General features: G+C 45.3%; 1 protein-coding gene across 3 annotated transcripts in view; it reads right to left on the reverse strand.

Annotated features, from left to right (window-relative positions):
- Positions 1-19,959, reverse strand: part of LOC110488185 (AT-rich interactive domain-containing protein 1A) — a 67,781-nt gene that overhangs the window by 20,998 nt on the left and 26,824 nt on the right. For all 3 annotated transcript variants that reach the window (XM_036971647.1, XM_036971646.1, XM_036971645.1), the window contains exons 2-4: positions 16,976-17,203; positions 12,364-13,008; positions 12,070-12,186 (exon numbers count right to left, since the gene is read on the reverse strand). In XM_036971647.1, coding sequence (XP_036827542.1) covers positions 12,070-12,186; positions 12,364-13,008; positions 16,976-17,191 — 978 coding nt within the window. In that variant the 5' untranslated portion in view covers positions 17,192-17,203. The remainder of the gene's footprint in view (positions 1-12,069; positions 12,187-12,363; positions 13,009-16,975; positions 17,204-19,959) is intronic.

Genomic DNA, 19,959 nt, shown 5'->3' on the forward strand with positions numbered 1-19,959 from the left:
TTCATATTTGCCTTTCGTTCAGTAGTTGTTGGGGACCATTTTGCATTCTGTGAGTATGTGGCTCCACCATAGACCCTCGTAACATCTGAACATACAGATAGTTGAATACAGTTGAACAGGAGAAGTGGGGGAGGGGAGATGACCATCCATGGTCAGAGGAGAGGGTTAGGAATGTTCCCTGCATGCAGGGCCAGGGTAGGTTAGAGTGTTCTGGGTTACTCAGTGTGGGTGTGGAGATTGAGAACCACAGCCCCAGCTCCCCAGCTCTGGGTTGGCTAGGCAGAGCTCAACCATAAGGGGGCACTCCCATCCCACAGTGGAGAAACAGAGGGAGAGAGGAGTAGAAGAGAAGAGAGAGGAGAAGAGGCAGGCCCCAGCCTCATACAGCACAGCAGCCATTACAGTTTCAGAAACACAAGGCTGCAGAATGAGAAGCTCACTACCACCAATGGTACCTTATACAACATAAAGCCAACCATACACACAGCGCTATAGAATCGACTACAAAGCATTACTGCGGTCTTAGACTGAAACCATCGTAGAATATCCTAATATCCAAGCAATGTAATAGCGTGGGGGATAATTGATTACATTTAAATGAAAATCATTCCACCCGCTAGTCTCTGCCCTGACGGCAGGTAGGGCAGCAGAGCCAAATGCAAGGCAGTATACCCCAAACCTAGATGCTGTTCTCTCCCCTTGCACACGCCACTTGGAACCCCTCCTAATCTAAAAGGTGTGTTCCCTCTACAGACCTAGTCCCTTCCCAGTCCCATCTCCCCCGAGAGCAACATTAGCCTGCTACTTAATACAGAACACCATATGGGGATTGTAATTAATGGAAAAGGTAGAGGAGGCAACGTGGGAAGGGGACATCGTATAAAAAGGTAACAGACTGCTATCCAGTTTTTTTAACAGCATAATAAACTAAATCAATATTGCTCAGGTGTACTTTTCAGAAATCTAGATGATTATGCTTAAGAGCACGAATGGGTCAAATGTTTAGTCATGAAAAAAATTGTCTACCTGACTAGATGGGTTTGTAAACATTCAACACCTGAACATTGAGGTTATCTACTGGTAGTAACACACACTGCAGCAGCCTGTGTGCAATGCAGAGCGGGGGGGTCTAACTGCTGTGAATAATGGGGCTAGGGTGTGTGTGTGTGGGGGGGGGGGGGGCTTTTGTACATATCACAATGGTAGAGGAGAATCCCAAAGCTCTGCACAGATGCCCCAGTGAGGCAGGCAGCTGCCCTGTCCTGGATGATGGGTGCTGGGATAGGAGGGGCTGGGAGGGAGGGACCAGGGACTGCCTAGCCTGCCTGATACCAGGGGTTGATCTGGGGGCTGGGAAGGAGGAACCACAGCCTGTCTGATACCAGGGGTTGATCTGGGGGCTGGGAGGGAGGAACCACAGCCTGCCTGATACCAGGGGTTGATCTGGGGGCTGGGAGGGAGGAACAACAGCCTGTCTGATACCAGGGGCTGATCTGGGGGGTGGGAGGGAGGAACCACAGCCTGTCTGATACCAGGGGCTGATCTGGGGGCTGGGAGGGAGGAACAACAGCCTGTCTGATACCAGGGGTTGATCTGGGGGCTGGGAGGGAGGAACAACAGCCTGTCTGATACCAGGGGCTGATCTGGGGGCTGGGAGGGAGGAACAACAGCCTGCCTGATACCAGGGGCTGATCTGGGGGGTGGGAGGGAGGAACAACAGCCTGTCTGATACCAGGAGCTGAGCATCTTGACTGGCTGCATCACTGCTTGGTATGGCAATTGCACCGCCCTTGACAGCAAAGCACTACAGAGGGTGGTGCGGACTGCCCAGTACATCACTGGAGCCGAGCTCCCTGCCATCCAGAAACTCTATATCAGGCGGTGTCAGAGGAAGGCCCGAAAACTTACCAAAGACTCTAGCCACCCAAGCCACACTCCATACGGTAAACGGCACCGGAGCATCAGCTCTCGGACCAACAGGCTCTGAGACAGCTTCTAACCCGAACCCATAAGATTGCTAAATAGTCAATTAATGGTACCCAAATTATTTGCACTGACGCTACAAAAACTCACTAGACTATACAGTGCATTCAGAAATGATTCACACCTTTACATATTTTGTTACATTACAGCCTTATTCTAAAATTGATTAAATAATTTTTTCCCCATTAACAATCTACACAATACCAAAGCAAAAACAGGTTAAGAAATGTTAGCACATTTATAAAATAAAAAAAATAACCGAAATATTACATTTACATAAGTATTCAGACATCTTACTCAGCACTTACATTAGCGATTACAGCCTAAAGGTATGACGCTACAAGCTTGGCACACCTGTATTTGGGGGAGTTTCTCCCATTCTTCAAGGATCTCTGTACTTTGCTCCTTTCATTTTTCCCTCAATCCTGACTAGTCTCCCAGTCCCTGTCACTGAAAAACATTCCCACGGCATGTTGCTGCCATCCCCATGCTTCACCGTAGGAATGGTGCAAGGTTTCCTCCAAGCATGATGCTTGGTAATCAGGCCAAAGAGTTCAATCTTGGATTCATCAGACCAGAGAATCTTGTTTCTCATAGTCAGAGTCTTAAGGTTTCTTTTGGCAAACTCCAAGCGGTCTGTCATGTGTCTTTTACTGACTCCAATCAAGTTGTAGAAACATCAAGGATGATCAATGGAAATAGGATGCACCTGAGCTCAATTTCAAGTTTTATAGCAAAGAGTCTGAATACTTAAGGTAATTCCGTTCTTTTTTTTTTTTTTTTTTTTTTTGCAGGCCAGCATCCCGGAGTCACCTCTTCACTATTGAAGTTGAGGCTGGTGTTTTGCGGGTACTATTTAATAAAACTGCCAGTTGAGGACTTGGGAGGCGTCCGTTTCTCAAACTAGACACAAATGTACTTGTCCTCTTGCTCAGTTGTGCACCAGGGCCTCCCACTCATTCTGTTCTAGTTAGAGACAGTTTGCGTTCTGTGAAGGGAGTAGTACACAGCGTTGTACAAGATTTTCAGTTTCTTGGCAAATTCTCACATGGAATAGCCTTCATTTCTCAGAACAAGAATAGACTGATGAGTTTCAGAAGTAAGTTCTTTGTTTCTGGCCATTTTGAGCCTGTAACCAAACCCACAAATGCTGATGCTCCAGATACACAACTAGTCTAAAGGCCAGTTTTATTGCTTCTTTAACTTCTTTGGGACTGGGGGCAGTATTGAGTAGCTTGGATGAATAAGGTGCCCAGAGTAAACTGCCTGCTACTCAGGCCCAGTTGCTAATATGCATATGATTCGTAGATTTGGATAGAAAACACTAAAGTTTCTAAAACTGTTTGAATGATGTCTGTGAGTATAACAGAACTCGTACGGCAGGCAAAAACCTGAGAAAAAATCCAACCAGGAAGTAGGAAATCTAAGGTTTGTAGTGTTTCAAGTCATTGCCTATCAAATATACAGCGTCTATGGGGTCATATTGCACTTCCTACGGCTTCCACTAGATGTCAGTCTTTAGAACCTTGTTTGATGCATCTACTGTGAAGGAGGGGGGGAATAAGAGCTGATTGAGTCAGGGCTCTGCCAGAGTGGCATGAGGTGCTCACGTGAGAGCGACCTGCGTTCCATCTCATTTCTACAGACAAAGGAATTCTCCAGTTGGAACATTATTGAAGATTTATGTTAAAAACATCCTAAAGATTGATTCTATACATCGTTTGACATGTTTCTACGAGCTGTAATATGACATTTCGTCTGAACTTGCCCGCGCCTCGTGAGTTTGGATTGTGTACTAAACGCGCAAACAAAAAGGAGGTATTTGGACATAAATGATGGACTTTATCGAACAAATCAAACATTTATTGTGGAACTGGGATTCCTGATTACTTTTATCTCTATTTCTGCTTTTTGTGACTCCTCTCTTTGGCTGGATAAATGGCTGTGTTTTTCAGTGACTAGATACTGACCTAACATTATCGTTTGGTGTGCTTTCGTCGTAAAGCCTTAAGAAATCGGACACTGTGGCTGGATTTACAACAAGTTTATCTTTAAAATGGTGTAAAATACTTCTATGTTTGAGGAATTTTAATTATGGGATTTCTGTTTTGAATTTGGCGCCCTACAATTTCACTGGCTGTTGGCGAGGCGGGACGCTACCGTCCCACAAATCCCAGAGAGGTTAAATCAGCACAACACATTTCAACTGTGCGAACATAATTGCAAAAGCGTTTCCTAATGATCAATTAGCCTTTTAAAATGATAAACTTGGATTAGCTAACAACGTGCCATTGGAACACAGGAGTGATGGTTGCTGATAATGTGCCCCTGTATGCCTATGTGGATATTCATTATTTATTTTTTTCACTTTTTTGTATTATTTTTTTTAAATCTGCCGTTTCACGCTACAATAGTCATTTACAACATTAACCATGTCTACACTGTATTTTGGATCAAATTGATGTTATTTTAAAAAATGGACAAAAAAAATGGATTCTCTTTCAAAAACAAGGACATTTCTAAGTGACCCCAAATGTTTAACGGTAGTGTGTGTTATACATACACTACCAGTCAAAAGTTTGGACACACCTACTCACTCAAGAGTTTGTCTTTGTTTGTACTATTTTCTACATTGTAGTGAAGACATCAAAACTATGAAATAACACCGTAACCAAAAGAAAAGTGTTAAACAAATCAAAATATATTTTATTTTTGAGATTCTTCACAGTAGCCACCCTTTGCCTTGATGACAGCTTTGCACACTCTTGGCATTCTTTCAACCAGCTTCATGAGGCAGTCACCTGGAATGCATTTCAATAACAGGTGTGCCTTAAGTTAATATGTGGAATTTCTTTCCTGCTTAATGCGTTTGAGCTATTAAGTTGCGTTGCGACACGGTAGGGGTGGTATACAGAAGATAACCTTATTTGGTAAAAGACCAAGTCCATATTATGGCAAGAACAGCTCAAATATGCAAAGAGAAATGACAGTCCATCATTACTTTAAGACATGAAGGGTAGTCAATTCAGAAAATTAAGAACTATGAAAGTTTCTTCAAGTGCAGTCGCAAAAACCATCAAGCATTATGATGAAACTGGATTTTATGAGGAAGGCCAAAGGAATGGAATGGATACCTCTGCTGCAGAGAATAAGTTAATTAATGTTAAGTGTTCAAGGAGGAGGATGTATGATGGTGCTTTGCTGGTTTTTATCTAGAATTCAAGGCACACTTAACCAGCATGGCTACCACAGCATTCTCCAGCGATATGCCATCCCATCTGGTTTGCGCTTAGTGGGACTATCATTTGTTTTTCAACAGGACAATGACCCAACACACCTCCAGGCTGTGTACGGGCTATTTGACCAAGAAGGAGAGTGATGGAGTGCTGCGTCAGATGACTTGGCCTCCACAATCCCCCTACCTCAACCCAATTGAGATGGTTTGGGATGAGTTGGAAAAGCAGCCAACAAGTGGACAGCATATGTGGGAACTCTTTCAAGACTGTTGGAAAAGCATTCCTCATGAAGCTGGTTGAGAGAATGCAAAGACTGTGCAAAGCAGTCAAGGCAAAGGGTGGCTACTTTGAAGAATTTAAAATATATTTGGATTTGTTTAACTGGTACACATACATACCTACCTACACACTCCCACACACATTCACTACATACGCAAATACACACACACACACTTTTAGACTCATCATATGCTGCTGCTACTGTTATTGATTTTACTCTTATTATCTATCCTGATGCCTAGTCACTTTACCCTGCTTTCATGTACCCATCTACCTCTAAACACTAATCTGGTATTCCCTGTATATAGCTTCATTCTTGTATATTTTATTCCATGTGTTACCATTTTATTTTTAAAACTGCATCGTTGGGAAGAGCTCATAAGCAAGCATTTCACAGTAGTCTACACCAGGTGTATTCGGTGCATGTGACAAATAAAGTGTGATTTTATTTGATTCAGACTGCTTGCTTCTCTGCCTTGTTCTCCAGAGCAACGCCCCTCCCACCGACGACAGACACCCAGCAACAACCCAAAGTAGACTAGAGGGCGCTGCCAAAGCCCTTCACTAACTGACCCAACCACCGTTTCTCAGAGCAGAACAACAAAAGGTGGTTTAATCTAAAAGAGCATTACTTAAAATTTAATGAGCTGTTTTGGTGCATCTAAAATCCCCCTGTCCAAGCAACCACCACAGAGAAAGAGGGAGCAGAGAGGATAGACAGTGCTGCAGTCAGCCACTGCCTTTGTGCTGAAAAACTAGCTCAGCCTAGCAGAAATGGAGGGGGGAGGGGCGTGCTTGTGTGAGAGAGTGTGTGAGAGAGTGTGTGAGAGTGTGTGTGAGAGAGTGTGCGCACAAGAGCAAAAAGCAGGCTGGGTTAGCCAGCTCCAAAACAATTCACTGAGGCAAATTCAAACAATACATTATCAGCAGATTGAATTTTCTCAAGTACATTAATTAAAAACCATGTACGTACGAGAGAGAGAGAATGAGAGGGAGCAGAGGGGGGTGAGAGAAAAAGAGTAGAGAAACCGAGAGAGGCAGTCAACCCAGGAATCTGAATAAGACACGTGGGCACAGGAAGCTCTGGCCCCAGAATAGCAACAGGAAATACGCCCAGGACACTGAATACTGCAACGACAGGCAGAGCAGAGAGAGAGGTTCGCAAAATAAGGCTGAGCCGAAGCTGATTTACACACACAGAGACAGAGGGTGATTCCTTACAAAACCAGGACAAAACATACCATGATCACAACATTTAATCTATAAAATGGTCCTTTGGAGGAAGGATTGTTGACATTTGTATCTAAAAGCATAATATAGAAATAATCAACATTAGCATATTTATGACATTTTGGCATTACCGGGCCTCCTTTAAGACTCCATGTTTTATGGAGTACGTGCTACAAAGCAAACGTGTCATATGAAGCTTTATATGGACTCCTGAGTGGCGCAGCGGTCTAAGGCACTCCATCTCAGTGCTAGAGGCGTCACTACAGACCCTGGTTTGATCCCGGGCTGTATCACAACCGGCCGGGATCAGGAGTCCCATAGGGTGGCGCACAATCGGCCCAGCGTCATCCGGGTTAGGGGAGGGTTTGGCCGTCATTGTAAAATAATAATTTGTTCTGTAATAAGAGTAGTATTTTGATTCCAATTTTTTTTCAAATGTTTTCAATTTATTGAAAATATGGACATTCTGAATGGGTAAATGTTTCAACATCTTGTTGGACATAATATAATCTACAGGCTAATTGAAGTTCCATAGTAGGCTTTCTGCTACCTTTAGAGTTCTGATCGGATTTGTCTGCATTACCAACAGAGTGAATGTGTATAATCGATTTGCAGGACTTGCAATGATGTAAAAGGAGGGTTGTGATTGGTTACATTGCCTACTATTCAAATTTTAAAAAATTGGCCAAACCAACAAAAGCCAAAAGAAAGGTTGGGGCTGAGTAGGGTGAGAGAGAAAAAGTGGTCCGGCCTAGCTAGGCAGAATGCGCCAGAGCTGTGTCGCACAAACAAGCTGTACTGCTGCAGAGGAGTAGAGAGAACTTGGAACATACACTATAGGTCATGGGGGCTGTTTGGGAGATGGGGTTGGTCCGCTAACAGTGATGCAAGCCACAAGTTCCTGTGTGAAGGAATCTAAGGGTGGGGCCCAATTGGGCTTTCCTCTTGCACACAAACACGCTGGACAACACAGACCCTGAATCGTATAAGTTCTGAATCAACTACTTCAGATGAAACGCTTGTTAATGAGAAAGGGGGAAAAGCGGAAGGGAGGGATGAAAAGAGAGAGGGCGGAAAAACAACAGAGAGCGAGTGTGTGACCAACATGTGACCTTCCCCTCTCTCGTTCCGCCTCTCTCTAGTCCAGAGCTCTTTCAGTCAGTCAGTGCCCACACACCGAGTCCTTAGGATCCTTAGCAGCGGGGGCAAAAGACCAAGACCAGTGGGAGTGTCAGTGGGATTAGCCCCACATTGGGAGAGGGGTACAAAAGAAACTCTCAGAGGGCAAGGAGAAGATTAAAAAAGAAAGGGGGGAGAGAGACTTTCCCATTCCCACAGAGGGCTGACATGGAGAGGAAGTGTCACTTCCAGGGAAAGTGAAATAACTGCCTGACATTGACAACACTGAGACCGCTACCCTCCCCCTCTACACAGTGACAGACACACACACAGTGAGTGACAGACACACACACACACACACACAGTGACAGACACACACACACAGTGAGAGACACACACACATAGTGACAGACACACAGTGACAGACACACAGTGACAGACACACAGTGACAGACACACACACACACACACAGTGACACACACACACACACACACACACACACACAGTGACAGACACACACACACACAGTGACAGACACACACACACACACAGTGACAGACACACACAGTGACAGACACACACAGTGACAGACACACACAGTGACAGACACACACACACACAGTGACAGACACACACACACACAGTGACAGACACACACACACACAGTGACAGACACACAGTGAGACACACACACACACATACACACAGTGACAGACACACAAACACACACAGTGACAGACACACAGTGACAGACACAAACACACACACACAGTGACAGACAGACAGACACACACACACAGTGACAGACACACAGTGAGACACACACACACACACACACACACACAGTGACAGACACACACACAGTGACAGACACAGTGACAGACACACACACACAGTGACAGACACACAAACACACACACACAGTGACAGACAGACACACACAGTGACAGACAGACACACACACACAGTGACAGACAGACACACACACACACACAGTGACAGACACACACACACACACACACAGTGACAGACACACACACACACACACAGTGACAGACACACACAGTGACAGACACACACACACACACACACACAGTGACAGACACACAGTGAGACACACACACACACACACAGTGACAGACACACAAACACACACAGTGACAGACACACAGTGACAGACACACACACACACACACAGTGACAGACACACAAACACACACACACAGTGACAGACAGACACACACAGTGACAGACAGACACACACACAGTGACAGACAGACACACACACAGTGACAGACAGACACACACACAGTGACAGACAGACACACACACAGTGACAGACAGACACACACACAGTGACAGACAGACACACACAGTGACACACACACACACACAGTGACAGACACACACACAGTGACAGACACACACACAGTGACAGACACACACACACACACAGTGTTGTGTGTAGGTCTGGGGTTTTATGTGTCAACTATGGGCCTTGTAAATTATATTACAATATCCATATAACCCAGAGGACTTCAACTTATGCTCCTACAGTAGTGACCCCCTGACCCCTGTATGTCTCTGCCTGGAGCCAACCCGAGGCCAAGCCGATGCCTAGACGACCCAGGATCAGAGCCACCTAAGCAGGGTTAAATCCTCTCTCTCACAGCCTGGAAAGAGTCCCCAGACGACCTCACCTCGTGGTCATCTTGGGTTTACGTCAGGACTTTGGCTAGGCCATTACAAAACTAAAATGTTGTTGCTTTTATGACATTTGCATGTAGACTTGCTTGTGTTTTGGATCATGGTCTTGATGCATGACAGGACCCAAGTAGTCCAAAAAGTCAGCTGAAGTTTGCCAAAAAGCACCTGGGAGCACCTGGATGATCGTCAAGACTCCTGGAAGTCAAAAGTGGAACTTATTGGACGACATGGTTCCCGTTATGTCTGGTGAAAACCAAAAACTGCATTCCACAGAAATGAACTCATACCAACAGTCAGGCATGGTGGTGGTAGTGTGATGCTTTTGGGGATGCTTTGCTGCCTGTGGGCCTGGACGACTTGCAATCACTGAAAGAACCATGAATTCTGCTCTGCATCAGAGAATGTCAGGCCATCCGTCTTAGCTGAAGTGAAGACAATGATACAAAACACACAAAGTCGTACATAAGAAACAAAAGTTTTGGAATGGCCTAGTCAAAATCCAGACCTGTTGTGGCAGGACCTGCAGCGAGCAGTTCATGCTTGAAACCCCACACACGTCGCCGTGTTAAAGCAGTTCTGCATGGAAAAGCGGACCAACATTCCTCCACAGCCATGCGAGACTGATCAACAACTACAGGAAGCATTTGGTTGCAGTCATTGCCAGCTAAAGGTAACAACCAGTTATTGGGTATAAGGGGGAAATCACCTTTCACACTGGGGCATTGGGTGGTGCACAACTTTGTTCATTAAATAAAGAAAATAAGTATCAACGATGTGTTATTTGTTCACAAATTTTCCCTTAATGTAATATTAGGTTTTGGTTGAAGATCTGATAACACAGTGTTAAATACAAACCGTATTAAAAGAAGAGTGCGGTATGTGCAACAACACAGTATGTTGAACACAGAGCGAGCGAGAGTGAGTGTTTGCAGTTCCGTTAGCAACCTGGCTGAAAACAAACGAGGAACCAGCTCAACTCGCCCATCTGGTTTCAACCTCGCTGCCTGGCTGTTTTTCCATTTTCTCATGCTGGTTGTTTTTGTGCTACCAGGGCTTGACTCCCGTCTGTCAGTTAGTCTTGTGAATTCCCACAGGAATATGCAGCAGACAGAAACACTGGTTGTCAGCACCTGGATCAAGCAGACCAGTCTCCTTGTACAACGGCTGAGGAGGTGTTGCCTTGCTAAAGTTAAATCAATTCACCATAAATGTTATGGTGAAACCAAATGGAAATTTCCACATTGTGTGAACAATTAAGTTTTTCAAAAGTTTCATTTTAAAAGGCAGTAGACCTAAGCTGCCCTAAAGCTACCTACCTGACATTGGTGGTTTATAATTATGCAATGTGCTCTGTTCTGGTTGGGCTATCATTTGGCATTGGCTAAGGCAACACTGGCTTTATGATATGGCTGAGGCGATCAGTGTTGTATCTCTACTGTTCTGGCTGAGGTGTTAGCCAGTCAGCCGTGTGTGTGTGTGTGTGGCAGGCTGAAAGGCAGCATGGCTAAAGTTGGCGGGACTAATCTGCACACTCTGTCATGTGCACTCCACGGGGAAGGTAGGGGGAGGAGGGGGCGGCAGGCAATGTGGAATCTGCTTGTCCAGACCTCTGCCAGATGAATGGCTCTCATAGCCAATCACACACAGCTGATGGGGGGAATCCCCAGGAAACACAACCTCCTTGGCCAATGGCTGAGTCCCGAGATAAATAAATAGGATAAATAAGAGGGAAACACATCCTTAGCGCGTGTTGCTCAATCGCTCCCCCTCTCTCTCATTATATCTCATTAACAATCTAATTTTTCACTTTCTATCCCTGCCGCCTTGAATGAGGTCATATGTGTTCTCCGTCTCAACCTATAAACAACCACAGATACTGACCTCAACTGGAGTGTTATGCTTTTTCACACAGAGAGAGAAGTAGTGAAAGTTCAAAACCCTTTCCTTTCATAATCCGGTATCTTTGAATTAGCATTTGCTAATTAATTAGGGGTGAAATAAAAGGTCAATTTCAAAGTGAAAAATATCAAATATAAATCACTTTTTATTTACCTCATGAACATGTTTTCACCTGCTTCTCGAGACAGGTTAATTGTGCTTCAGTAAATGTGGCCTTTTGCTCAACTCAACTCCTCTGTTCGTCCCACAGCTCCACCAACCTGCCCTTTCTCCTTACCTCTCAGAGACCTGATTCACCGCTCCTCCCTGCAGTGTGAAGGGAACGCTCACGTCAGAATAACTGTCAACCCAGGAGAGAGTCTATAAAGACCGTGACGTGTGTGTGTGTTTGTGTTCCAGCTTATTACCATGTGAACAGTCAAGGTCAACTCAGCCAGAAGCCAGTCCAACAGAGGGGGCTGGGCCGGAGGAGGTGGATATGCTAAAATAAGGTGCTGGGAAAGAGGTCTGCTGAGTTGACAGTCAGGGAGGTAGTGTTTGTTGTAGTGGTAGAATGATAGAATGTGTGTATGTGTGTGTTGAGTGACAGATCGTTAATGTCTTGGGAGGGCTCACCGGTAAGCTAGAAGGCCGTCCCTGCATGCTGTCCTCTGCTCCACTCTTTGTGGAAGTCATGGGCTGGTTGGAGGGGGGAGCACTGGACTGGGAGCTGAACGAGTCCTGGGAGAGCTCCTGAAGACAGAGGGAGGAAAAAGGGTGAGGAAAAACAGATGATCGTCTGTAGACTGAGGAACCTACACTTCCTTTTTCCATATCAAAAGACATCGTCCTGACGTGTAACCCTGCCGACTTACGTTAGCTCCCCAAGCTATGCCTAGGTCTTAGTTCAACGGGGGAGTGGTGATTTACCTGCGGTGGAGGTGGAAACCGCTGGAAGGGCGACTGCTGCAGGGGTGGGGTCTGGGAGTAGGGTGAGGGCTGGCCCTGCTGAGACTGACCCTGCTGCTGGGGGGGTCCACCGTGACCTGGAGAGGGGTGGTGGCCCTGGGGGCCTGTGGAGGGCTGCTGCCCACCATGGCTAGGGGGTGGCTGGTGGCCTGGAGAGGGCTGGTGACCAGGGGGTTGTTGATGGCCCGGGGGTGGCTGGGCCTGTGGAGGGGCCACCCTATCTTGCTGCTGGGGGGGTCCTTGCTGCTGCGAGGGGAGCTGCTGCTGTGGAGGCTGCTGCCCTTGCCCTTGGGGTCCTTGCTGCTGAGGGTAGCTGGGCTGGGGGCCCTGACCCTGAGGCACGGCCTGGCTCTGCTGCTGCGGCCCCTGGTTGTAGGGCGGCTGGATCTGAGGTGGACCCACCTGCGGAGGCCCTTGGCCCTGGGGATAGGGGCCGGGGGCCCCAGGCTGGCTGTGTTGGGCTGAGGGCTGACCCTGGGAGGTGTGGACCTGCTGGGGGTAGGGGGACTGCTGCTGACCAGCGTGTGGTGGGGGACCATGCTGGCCGTAGTAGCCCTGGCTCTGCTGACCGTAGCCCCCTGGACCCTGCTGCCCATAGCCGGCCATCTAGAGAGGACAAACAGCAATGTAACCACAGATTTAGAGTCTTTACAATCTATATCAGGGGTCTCAAACTCATGGTCTGCGGACCCATTTAATGCAGCCCAGTACAAAACAATTGTCAAAGGGGGGGGGTGGGGGGGGGTTGAGTCCCCTGGGCTACATTAAGACACGGTTATCTTAGTCCTATTGAGACGAAGATATGTTTTACAAGGAGGCCCTGTATACACATACAGCTGAAGTAGGAAGTTTACAATCACCTTAGCCAAATACATTTCAACTCAGTTTTTCACAATTCCTGACATTTAATCCTCGTAAAAATTCCATCTTAGGTCAGTTAGGATCACCACTTCATTTTAAGAATGTGAAATGTCAGAATAATAGTAGAGAGAAGTATTTATTTCAGCTATAATTTCTTTCACATTCCCAGTGGGTCAGCAGTTTACATACACTCAATTAGTATTTGGTAGCATTGCCTGTACATTTTTTAACTTAGGTCAAGCGTTTCAGGTAGCTTCCCACAATAAGTTGGGTGAATTTTGGCCCATTCCTCCTGACAGAGCTGGTGTAACTAACTCAGGTTTGTATGCCTCCATGCTCGCACACGCTTTTTCAGTTCTGCCCACACATTTTCTATAGGATTGAGGTCAGGGTTTTGTGAAGTATGCTTGGGGTCATTGTCCATTTTGGAAGATCAATTCGCGACCAAGCTTTAACTTCCTGACTGATGTCTTGAGATGTTGCTTCAATATATACACAACTTTCTTCCTCATGATGTCACCTATTTTATGAAGTGCACCAGTCCCTACTGCAGCAAAGCACCCTCACAACATGATGCTGCCACACCTGTGCTTCACGGTTGGGATGGTGTTCTTCGGCTTGCAAACCTCCCCCTTTTTCCTCCAAACATAATTGTCATTATGGCCAAACAGTTTTATTTGTGTTTCATTAGACCAGAGGACATTTCTTCAAAAAGTACAATGTTTATCCCCATGTGCAGTTGCAAACCGAGAGTCTGGCTTTTTATGGCAGTTTTGGAACAATGGCTTCTTCCTTGCTGATCGGTCTTTCAGGTTATGTCGATATAGGACTCGTTTAACTGTGGATATAGATACTTTTGTACCGGTTTCCTCCAGCATCTTCACAAGGTCCTTTGCTGCTGTTCTGGGATTGATTTGCTCTTTTCGCACCAAAGTACGTTCATCTTTAAAAAGACAGAACGCGTCTCCTTCCTGAGCGGTATGATGGCTGCGTGGTCCCATGGTGTTTATACTTGCGTACTATTGTTTGTACAGATGAACGTGGTACCTTCAGGCGTTTGGAAATTGCTCCCAAGGATGAACCAGACTTGAGGTCTACAATGTTTTTCTGAGGTCTTGGCTGATTTCTTTAGATTTTCCCATTATGTCAAGCAAAGAGCCACTGAGTTTGAAGGTACAAAATACATCCACAGGTACACCTCCAATTGACTCAAATGATGTCAACTAGCCTATCAGAAGCTTCTAAAGCCATGACATCATTTTCTGTAATTTTCCAAGCTGTTTAAAAGGCACAGTCAACTTAGTGGAATTGTGATACAGTGAATTAAGTGAAATAATCTGTCTGTAAAACAATTGTTGGAAAAATGTATTGTGCCATGCACAAAGTAGATTTCCTAACCGACTTGCCAAAACTATAGTTTAACAAGAAATTTGTGGAGTGGCCTCTTGCGAGGCTTTCCTGTACGTAAAAACACTTACAACTAGAGGTCGACCGATTAAATCGGAACGGCCGATTAATTAACTAGAAATCGGCCCTTTCATAACAATCGGAAATCGGTATTTTAGGACACCGGTTTGGACGTTTTTTTATTTAAAAACATTTTTTATTTTTTTTATTTAACTAGGCCAGTCAGTTAAGAACACATTTTTATTTTCAAAGATGGCCTAGGAACGGTGGGTTAACTGCCTTGTTCAGGGGCAGAACGACAGATTTTTACCTTGTCAGCTCGGGGATTCAATCTTGCAACCTTACAGTTAACTAGTCCAACGCTCTAACCACCTGCCTCTCATTGCACTCCACGAGGAGCCTGCCTGTTACGTAAATGCAGTAAGCCAAGGTAAGTTGCTAGCTAGCATTAAACTTATCTTATAAAAAACAATCAATCAATCATAATCACTAGTTATAACTACACATGGTATATGATATTACTAGTTTATCTAGCGTGTTCTGCGTTGCATATAATCGATGCGGTGCACATTCGCGAAAAAGGACAATCTTTGCTCCAACGTGTACCTAACCATAAACATCAATGCCTTTCTTAAAATCAATACACACAAGTATATATTTTGAAACCTGCATATTTAGTTAATATTGCCTGCTAACATGAATTTATTTTAACTAGGTAAATGGTGTCACTTCTCTTGCAACAGTGTCAGGGTATATGCAGCAGTTTGGGCCACCTGACTCGTTGTGAACTAATTTGCCAGAACGTTACGTAATTATGACATAACATTGAAGGTTGTACAATGTAACAGCAATATTTAGACTCAGGGATGCCACCCATTAGATAAAATACGGAACGGTTCCGTATTACACTGAAATAAATGTTTCGTTTTCGAAATGATAGTTTCCGGATTCGACCAACTTAATGACCAAAGGCTTGTATTTCTGTGTTAATATGTTATAATTAAGTCTATGATTTGATATTTAGTAGAGCAGTCTGACTGAGCGATGGTTGGCAGCAGCAGGCTCGTAAGCATTCATTCAAACAGCACTTTTGTGCGCTTTTCCAGCAGCTCTTCGCAATGCTTCAAGCATTGAGCTGTTTATGACTTCAAACCTATCAACTCCCGAGATTAGGCTGGTGTAACCAATGTGAAATGGCTAGCTAGTTAGAGGGTTGCGCGCTAATAGCGTTTGAAACGTCACTCGCTCTGAGACTTGGAGTAGTTGTTCCCCTTGCTCAGCAAGGGCCGTGTATTTTGTGGAGCGATGGGTAACGGTTGTTGATATGTTCCTGGTTTGAGCCCAGGTAGGGGCTAGGAGAGGGACGGAAGCTATACTGTTACACTGGCAATACTAAAGTGCCTATAAGAACATCCAATAGTCAAAGGTTTATGAAATACAAATGGTATAGAGAAATAGTCCTATAAAGAATATATTAGCTACAACCTAAAACCTCTTACCTTGGAATATTGAAGTCTCATGTTAAAAGCAACCACCAGCTTACATATGTTCTCATGTTCTGAGCAAGGAACTTAAACGTTAGCTTTTTTTACATGGCACATATTGCACTTTTACTTTCTTCTCCAACACTTTGTTTTTGCATGATTTAAACGAAATTGAACATGTTTCATTATTTATTTGAGGCTAAATTGATTTAATTGATGTATTATATTGAGTTAAAATAAGTGTTCATTCAGTATTGTTGTAATTGTCATTATTACAAATATTTTTTTTAAATTATTATTAATTGTTTTTATTTTAAAAAAATCGGCCGATTAAACGGTATCGGCTTTTTTTTGGTCCTCCAATAATCGTTATCGGCGTTGAAAAATCATAATCGGTCGACCTCTACTTACAACACAGCACATTGGTGTTGTATTGTTCTCTGGTAACTCGAAAGAGCAGCTGACCTTGCCTAGCAAGTCCGGTGAGGGAAAAATGAAAACAAAAGCTGTGTGGTGTCTAGCAGGGCACTTACCCTCTCAAGGATTCAAAGAAAACATGAGGAGTTGCAGAAAAGACCTGCATCAAACCCACCTGAAGTGGCAGTTGTGTGAGAGGTAACAATGAGACAGGACTTGTCTTCTCTACAGGGTGCTTAGAACACCCAACAGGCCTGCGACTGTCTATCAAACTAACAGACCCATTTTAGCCGTGACTGCATGGAAGTGTGATGACAGAGGATATGATGACCGAGAAAGAGAGCGAGCGAAAGCGTGAGAGAGAGCGGGCGAAAGAGCAGGATCAACAGAAAAACGTTACCAACCTGTTGTCCGTATTGCATGCCACCCATGCCGCCGGGGGTGCGTCCCTGCATGCCCATGGGGTATCTCTGAGACCCTGGGGGTCCGTAGCCCTGGCCTGGGTATGAGGCACCCTGTTGAGCCCCTGGAGGAGGAGGGCCCTGCCCCTGGCCTTGCTGCTGAGAGTAGGGGTTGACTCCACCATACCCCTGGCCTCTCATCTTCCCTGCCTGGTCCATAGGGCTGGGGGGCTGGAGAGAGGGGGAGAGGGCTAGTAAGAAACCAAACTTAAGACATTCATTTGTTTATTTCCATCTTTAACAAACATTGCGATAACTGTACTCCTGAATAAAATCATTTGAACCAACTGAACTCATTAAAATGTGACATTGTGATGAATTGTACACAAGCAAAGTTTGTTTTTTATTTTATTTTTAAAAAAATCTAACTGCATGAGATCTCACTCCGGGGTCCCATAACAAGGCCATGCCACCGGTGGGAAAAGTGAAACCTATGAGGGTATAGCTAAAGAATGCTAACAAAACAGGATTAGTTTCCCACAAAAAAAAACTTGGCCATGAATGAATGAGCCCAGTCTATCCTCCCTCCATCCCTCCGCCAGGAGCATTTGACTGCCCAGGAGATCAGAATGCCAGCGGGAGGATAAAGTTACGTTCCGACGTTGGGGAGTGTTAAAGTTCCTAGGAAAATCATCTGGAGGAAATGGAAGTGTCCGTCTGTTTGTGGTGGCTGGAGGCCTGCCCACCTCTCAGCTGGAGGACTGGAGGGGAGAGAGACATCATGGGAGAGGAGCCTGACCTTGGTTGCACCTGGGGTGGAGTGGCGGGGGGAGCCACATGGCTGGGGCAGCGTCACACACACACACACATAAACACACAGTCGCCTCAGTAATGCTTCGAACACACCGACAGCGTCATAGTGCAAAATAGTAAGCAGCATCATCTGGATATGTGTGCAACAAAAGTTCAACATTCACCTTCTGCTACCATTTCTGTCAAGCCATCTACGCATACAGTTTGACGCCTACCTTCTATAAATCCAACGTATGCACCACACCCCGAACATACTGCAACCGCCTCTGCAACGCAATGCTGCAAGGCAAACGCAGCGTTTCATTGGAAATTAATATAATTCTGGTGTACCAAAATGCAACAGCGCGGTCGGTGTGTTTGAAGCGTCAGTTTGACTGGACTGGTGGAATACCACAAGCAGTGTTTCCCCTACTACTGAGAGCTGATGGCGGCTAGTTGGTATTGCTCCACTCTTATCTGCATTGTTGGAAAAGGACCCGTATGAAAGCATTGCACTCTTAGTCTACACCTGTTGTCTACGCTAGTGACATAACACTTGATTTGACTTCAATACCTGTTGTTTTCTTATACATCTAAGCCAGTCTGTCTCTTTTCATGTAAATGCCACTGGCGGCGACCGCCAGCATACAATCAGAGAGGGGATGCTAGTAGAGAGAGAGGATGCTTTGAAGTACCAGGCAGCAACACCTTGAGCCTCTTGGACACCAAGACAGGTGGGCAACACAGACACAAGGCCTTCTCACTGCTTCCCACGGTTATTCATCCATCATGTTTTCCCCTGCCAAATCAAACCTCAGTCCCTGGTTATAGGAAGACAACCATAATGTATTTATAGCCCAGACCAGAGAGGAGGGAGAGGGCAGTGTGCCTGAAACATAACAGGTCCCAGCTGTATAACGTTTGAACCTGGGCCAGAGACTGGCTCCTCTCCTCTCTTCTTTTCCTGCTTTAATAACGCCGTTTTGGCACCGTATGAATGACACTGGCGGTATGTGGGAGAGGCTAGGGAACTGGTCCCATGGGGGGGGTGGGGTCAGCATAAGGAGATAACACATTCATCCACTCCACATTTTACCTCCAGCCAGCCCAGTCACCCACAGGGCAGGCCTCTCTCTCCAGGGCTACCCCAGGTTCACAGACAGAGAGTATGTGTGTTACTATACTCCCTAGGGTCATTACAGGACCCCACCACAGGGAGCTATTCTCCTGTGACCGCACTTTTAACCCAGTCTCTCTCGGAGTCTGACTGGATGTGCAGAGGCAGCCAGCCACACGACCCTCTAGCTGTCCTCTGGCTAGAAAAGGTAAATACTGTCTGCAACCACTTTCAGGTTTGACGTTTAAAAATGGTTTTATTCGTTCAAATTAGGTAAAAACAAAATCACAGTCATTAGTTTACCAGCCTCACAGGAGTGTCATCCAACCCCAGTCAGGTGACTGAAAATCATCTATACCATTCTTTCATTGATCGGTTTACTTGCAAGCATTTCCTTATATTGTTGAAGTTGTTCAAATGTCTGACACACACATACATACTGCCCAGTCTGAGTCCGAGGCCCTAGGATCCCCTTGCGGCGTGTGCGAGAAAGAGATACTTGTCTTTTCATTCTCCTGGATGGAGGTCAAGGCTTGTTATGTTATTCTGCTCCTTAACTCACCTATGGAGTACTGTACAACTGAGCAACAGTCTAGTGACTGAATGAAACGTGTTGCTTTGAATAGAATGACAGACACACAAAGGTTGGTATTTCAACGTGTCATAAATCAATTGATGTCCTCTACCTTTTTTGTCATGGTTAATTTGACAATAGCCATTAACAAATCCTGCAATTTTCATATTTGTCTCAAACTATTAATTTGCACACAAAAAATGAATGGTGCTACTGTAGGTAGGCCTAGCATTAGCTAGCGCTAGTTGGCGCTACCTGCACCAAAACAGCGTTATTTTTCATCCTATAGCTTGTTCTCCATCTTCTTTTTTTAAAGTGAGCCAACATGTTTTCAGCATTCCCTGACTGATCAAACGTTGTTTTATCATGCTCCCTTGTCTCTCTACAGCAGACATATGGTGAGCAATATGTTTGGAAAATGTATACATGGTGTCGGCACCTAAGTATCGTGACATGGTATTGTGAGATCAGATGAGTTTGCAGAGGCATGTTTGTTGCTGTTGT

This window comes from Oncorhynchus mykiss, chromosome 32 (genome assembly GCF_013265735.2).
Source record: "Oncorhynchus mykiss isolate Arlee chromosome 32, USDA_OmykA_1.1, whole genome shotgun sequence".
In the NCBI taxonomy this organism is placed as follows: domain Eukaryota; kingdom Metazoa; phylum Chordata; class Actinopteri; order Salmoniformes; family Salmonidae; genus Oncorhynchus; species Oncorhynchus mykiss.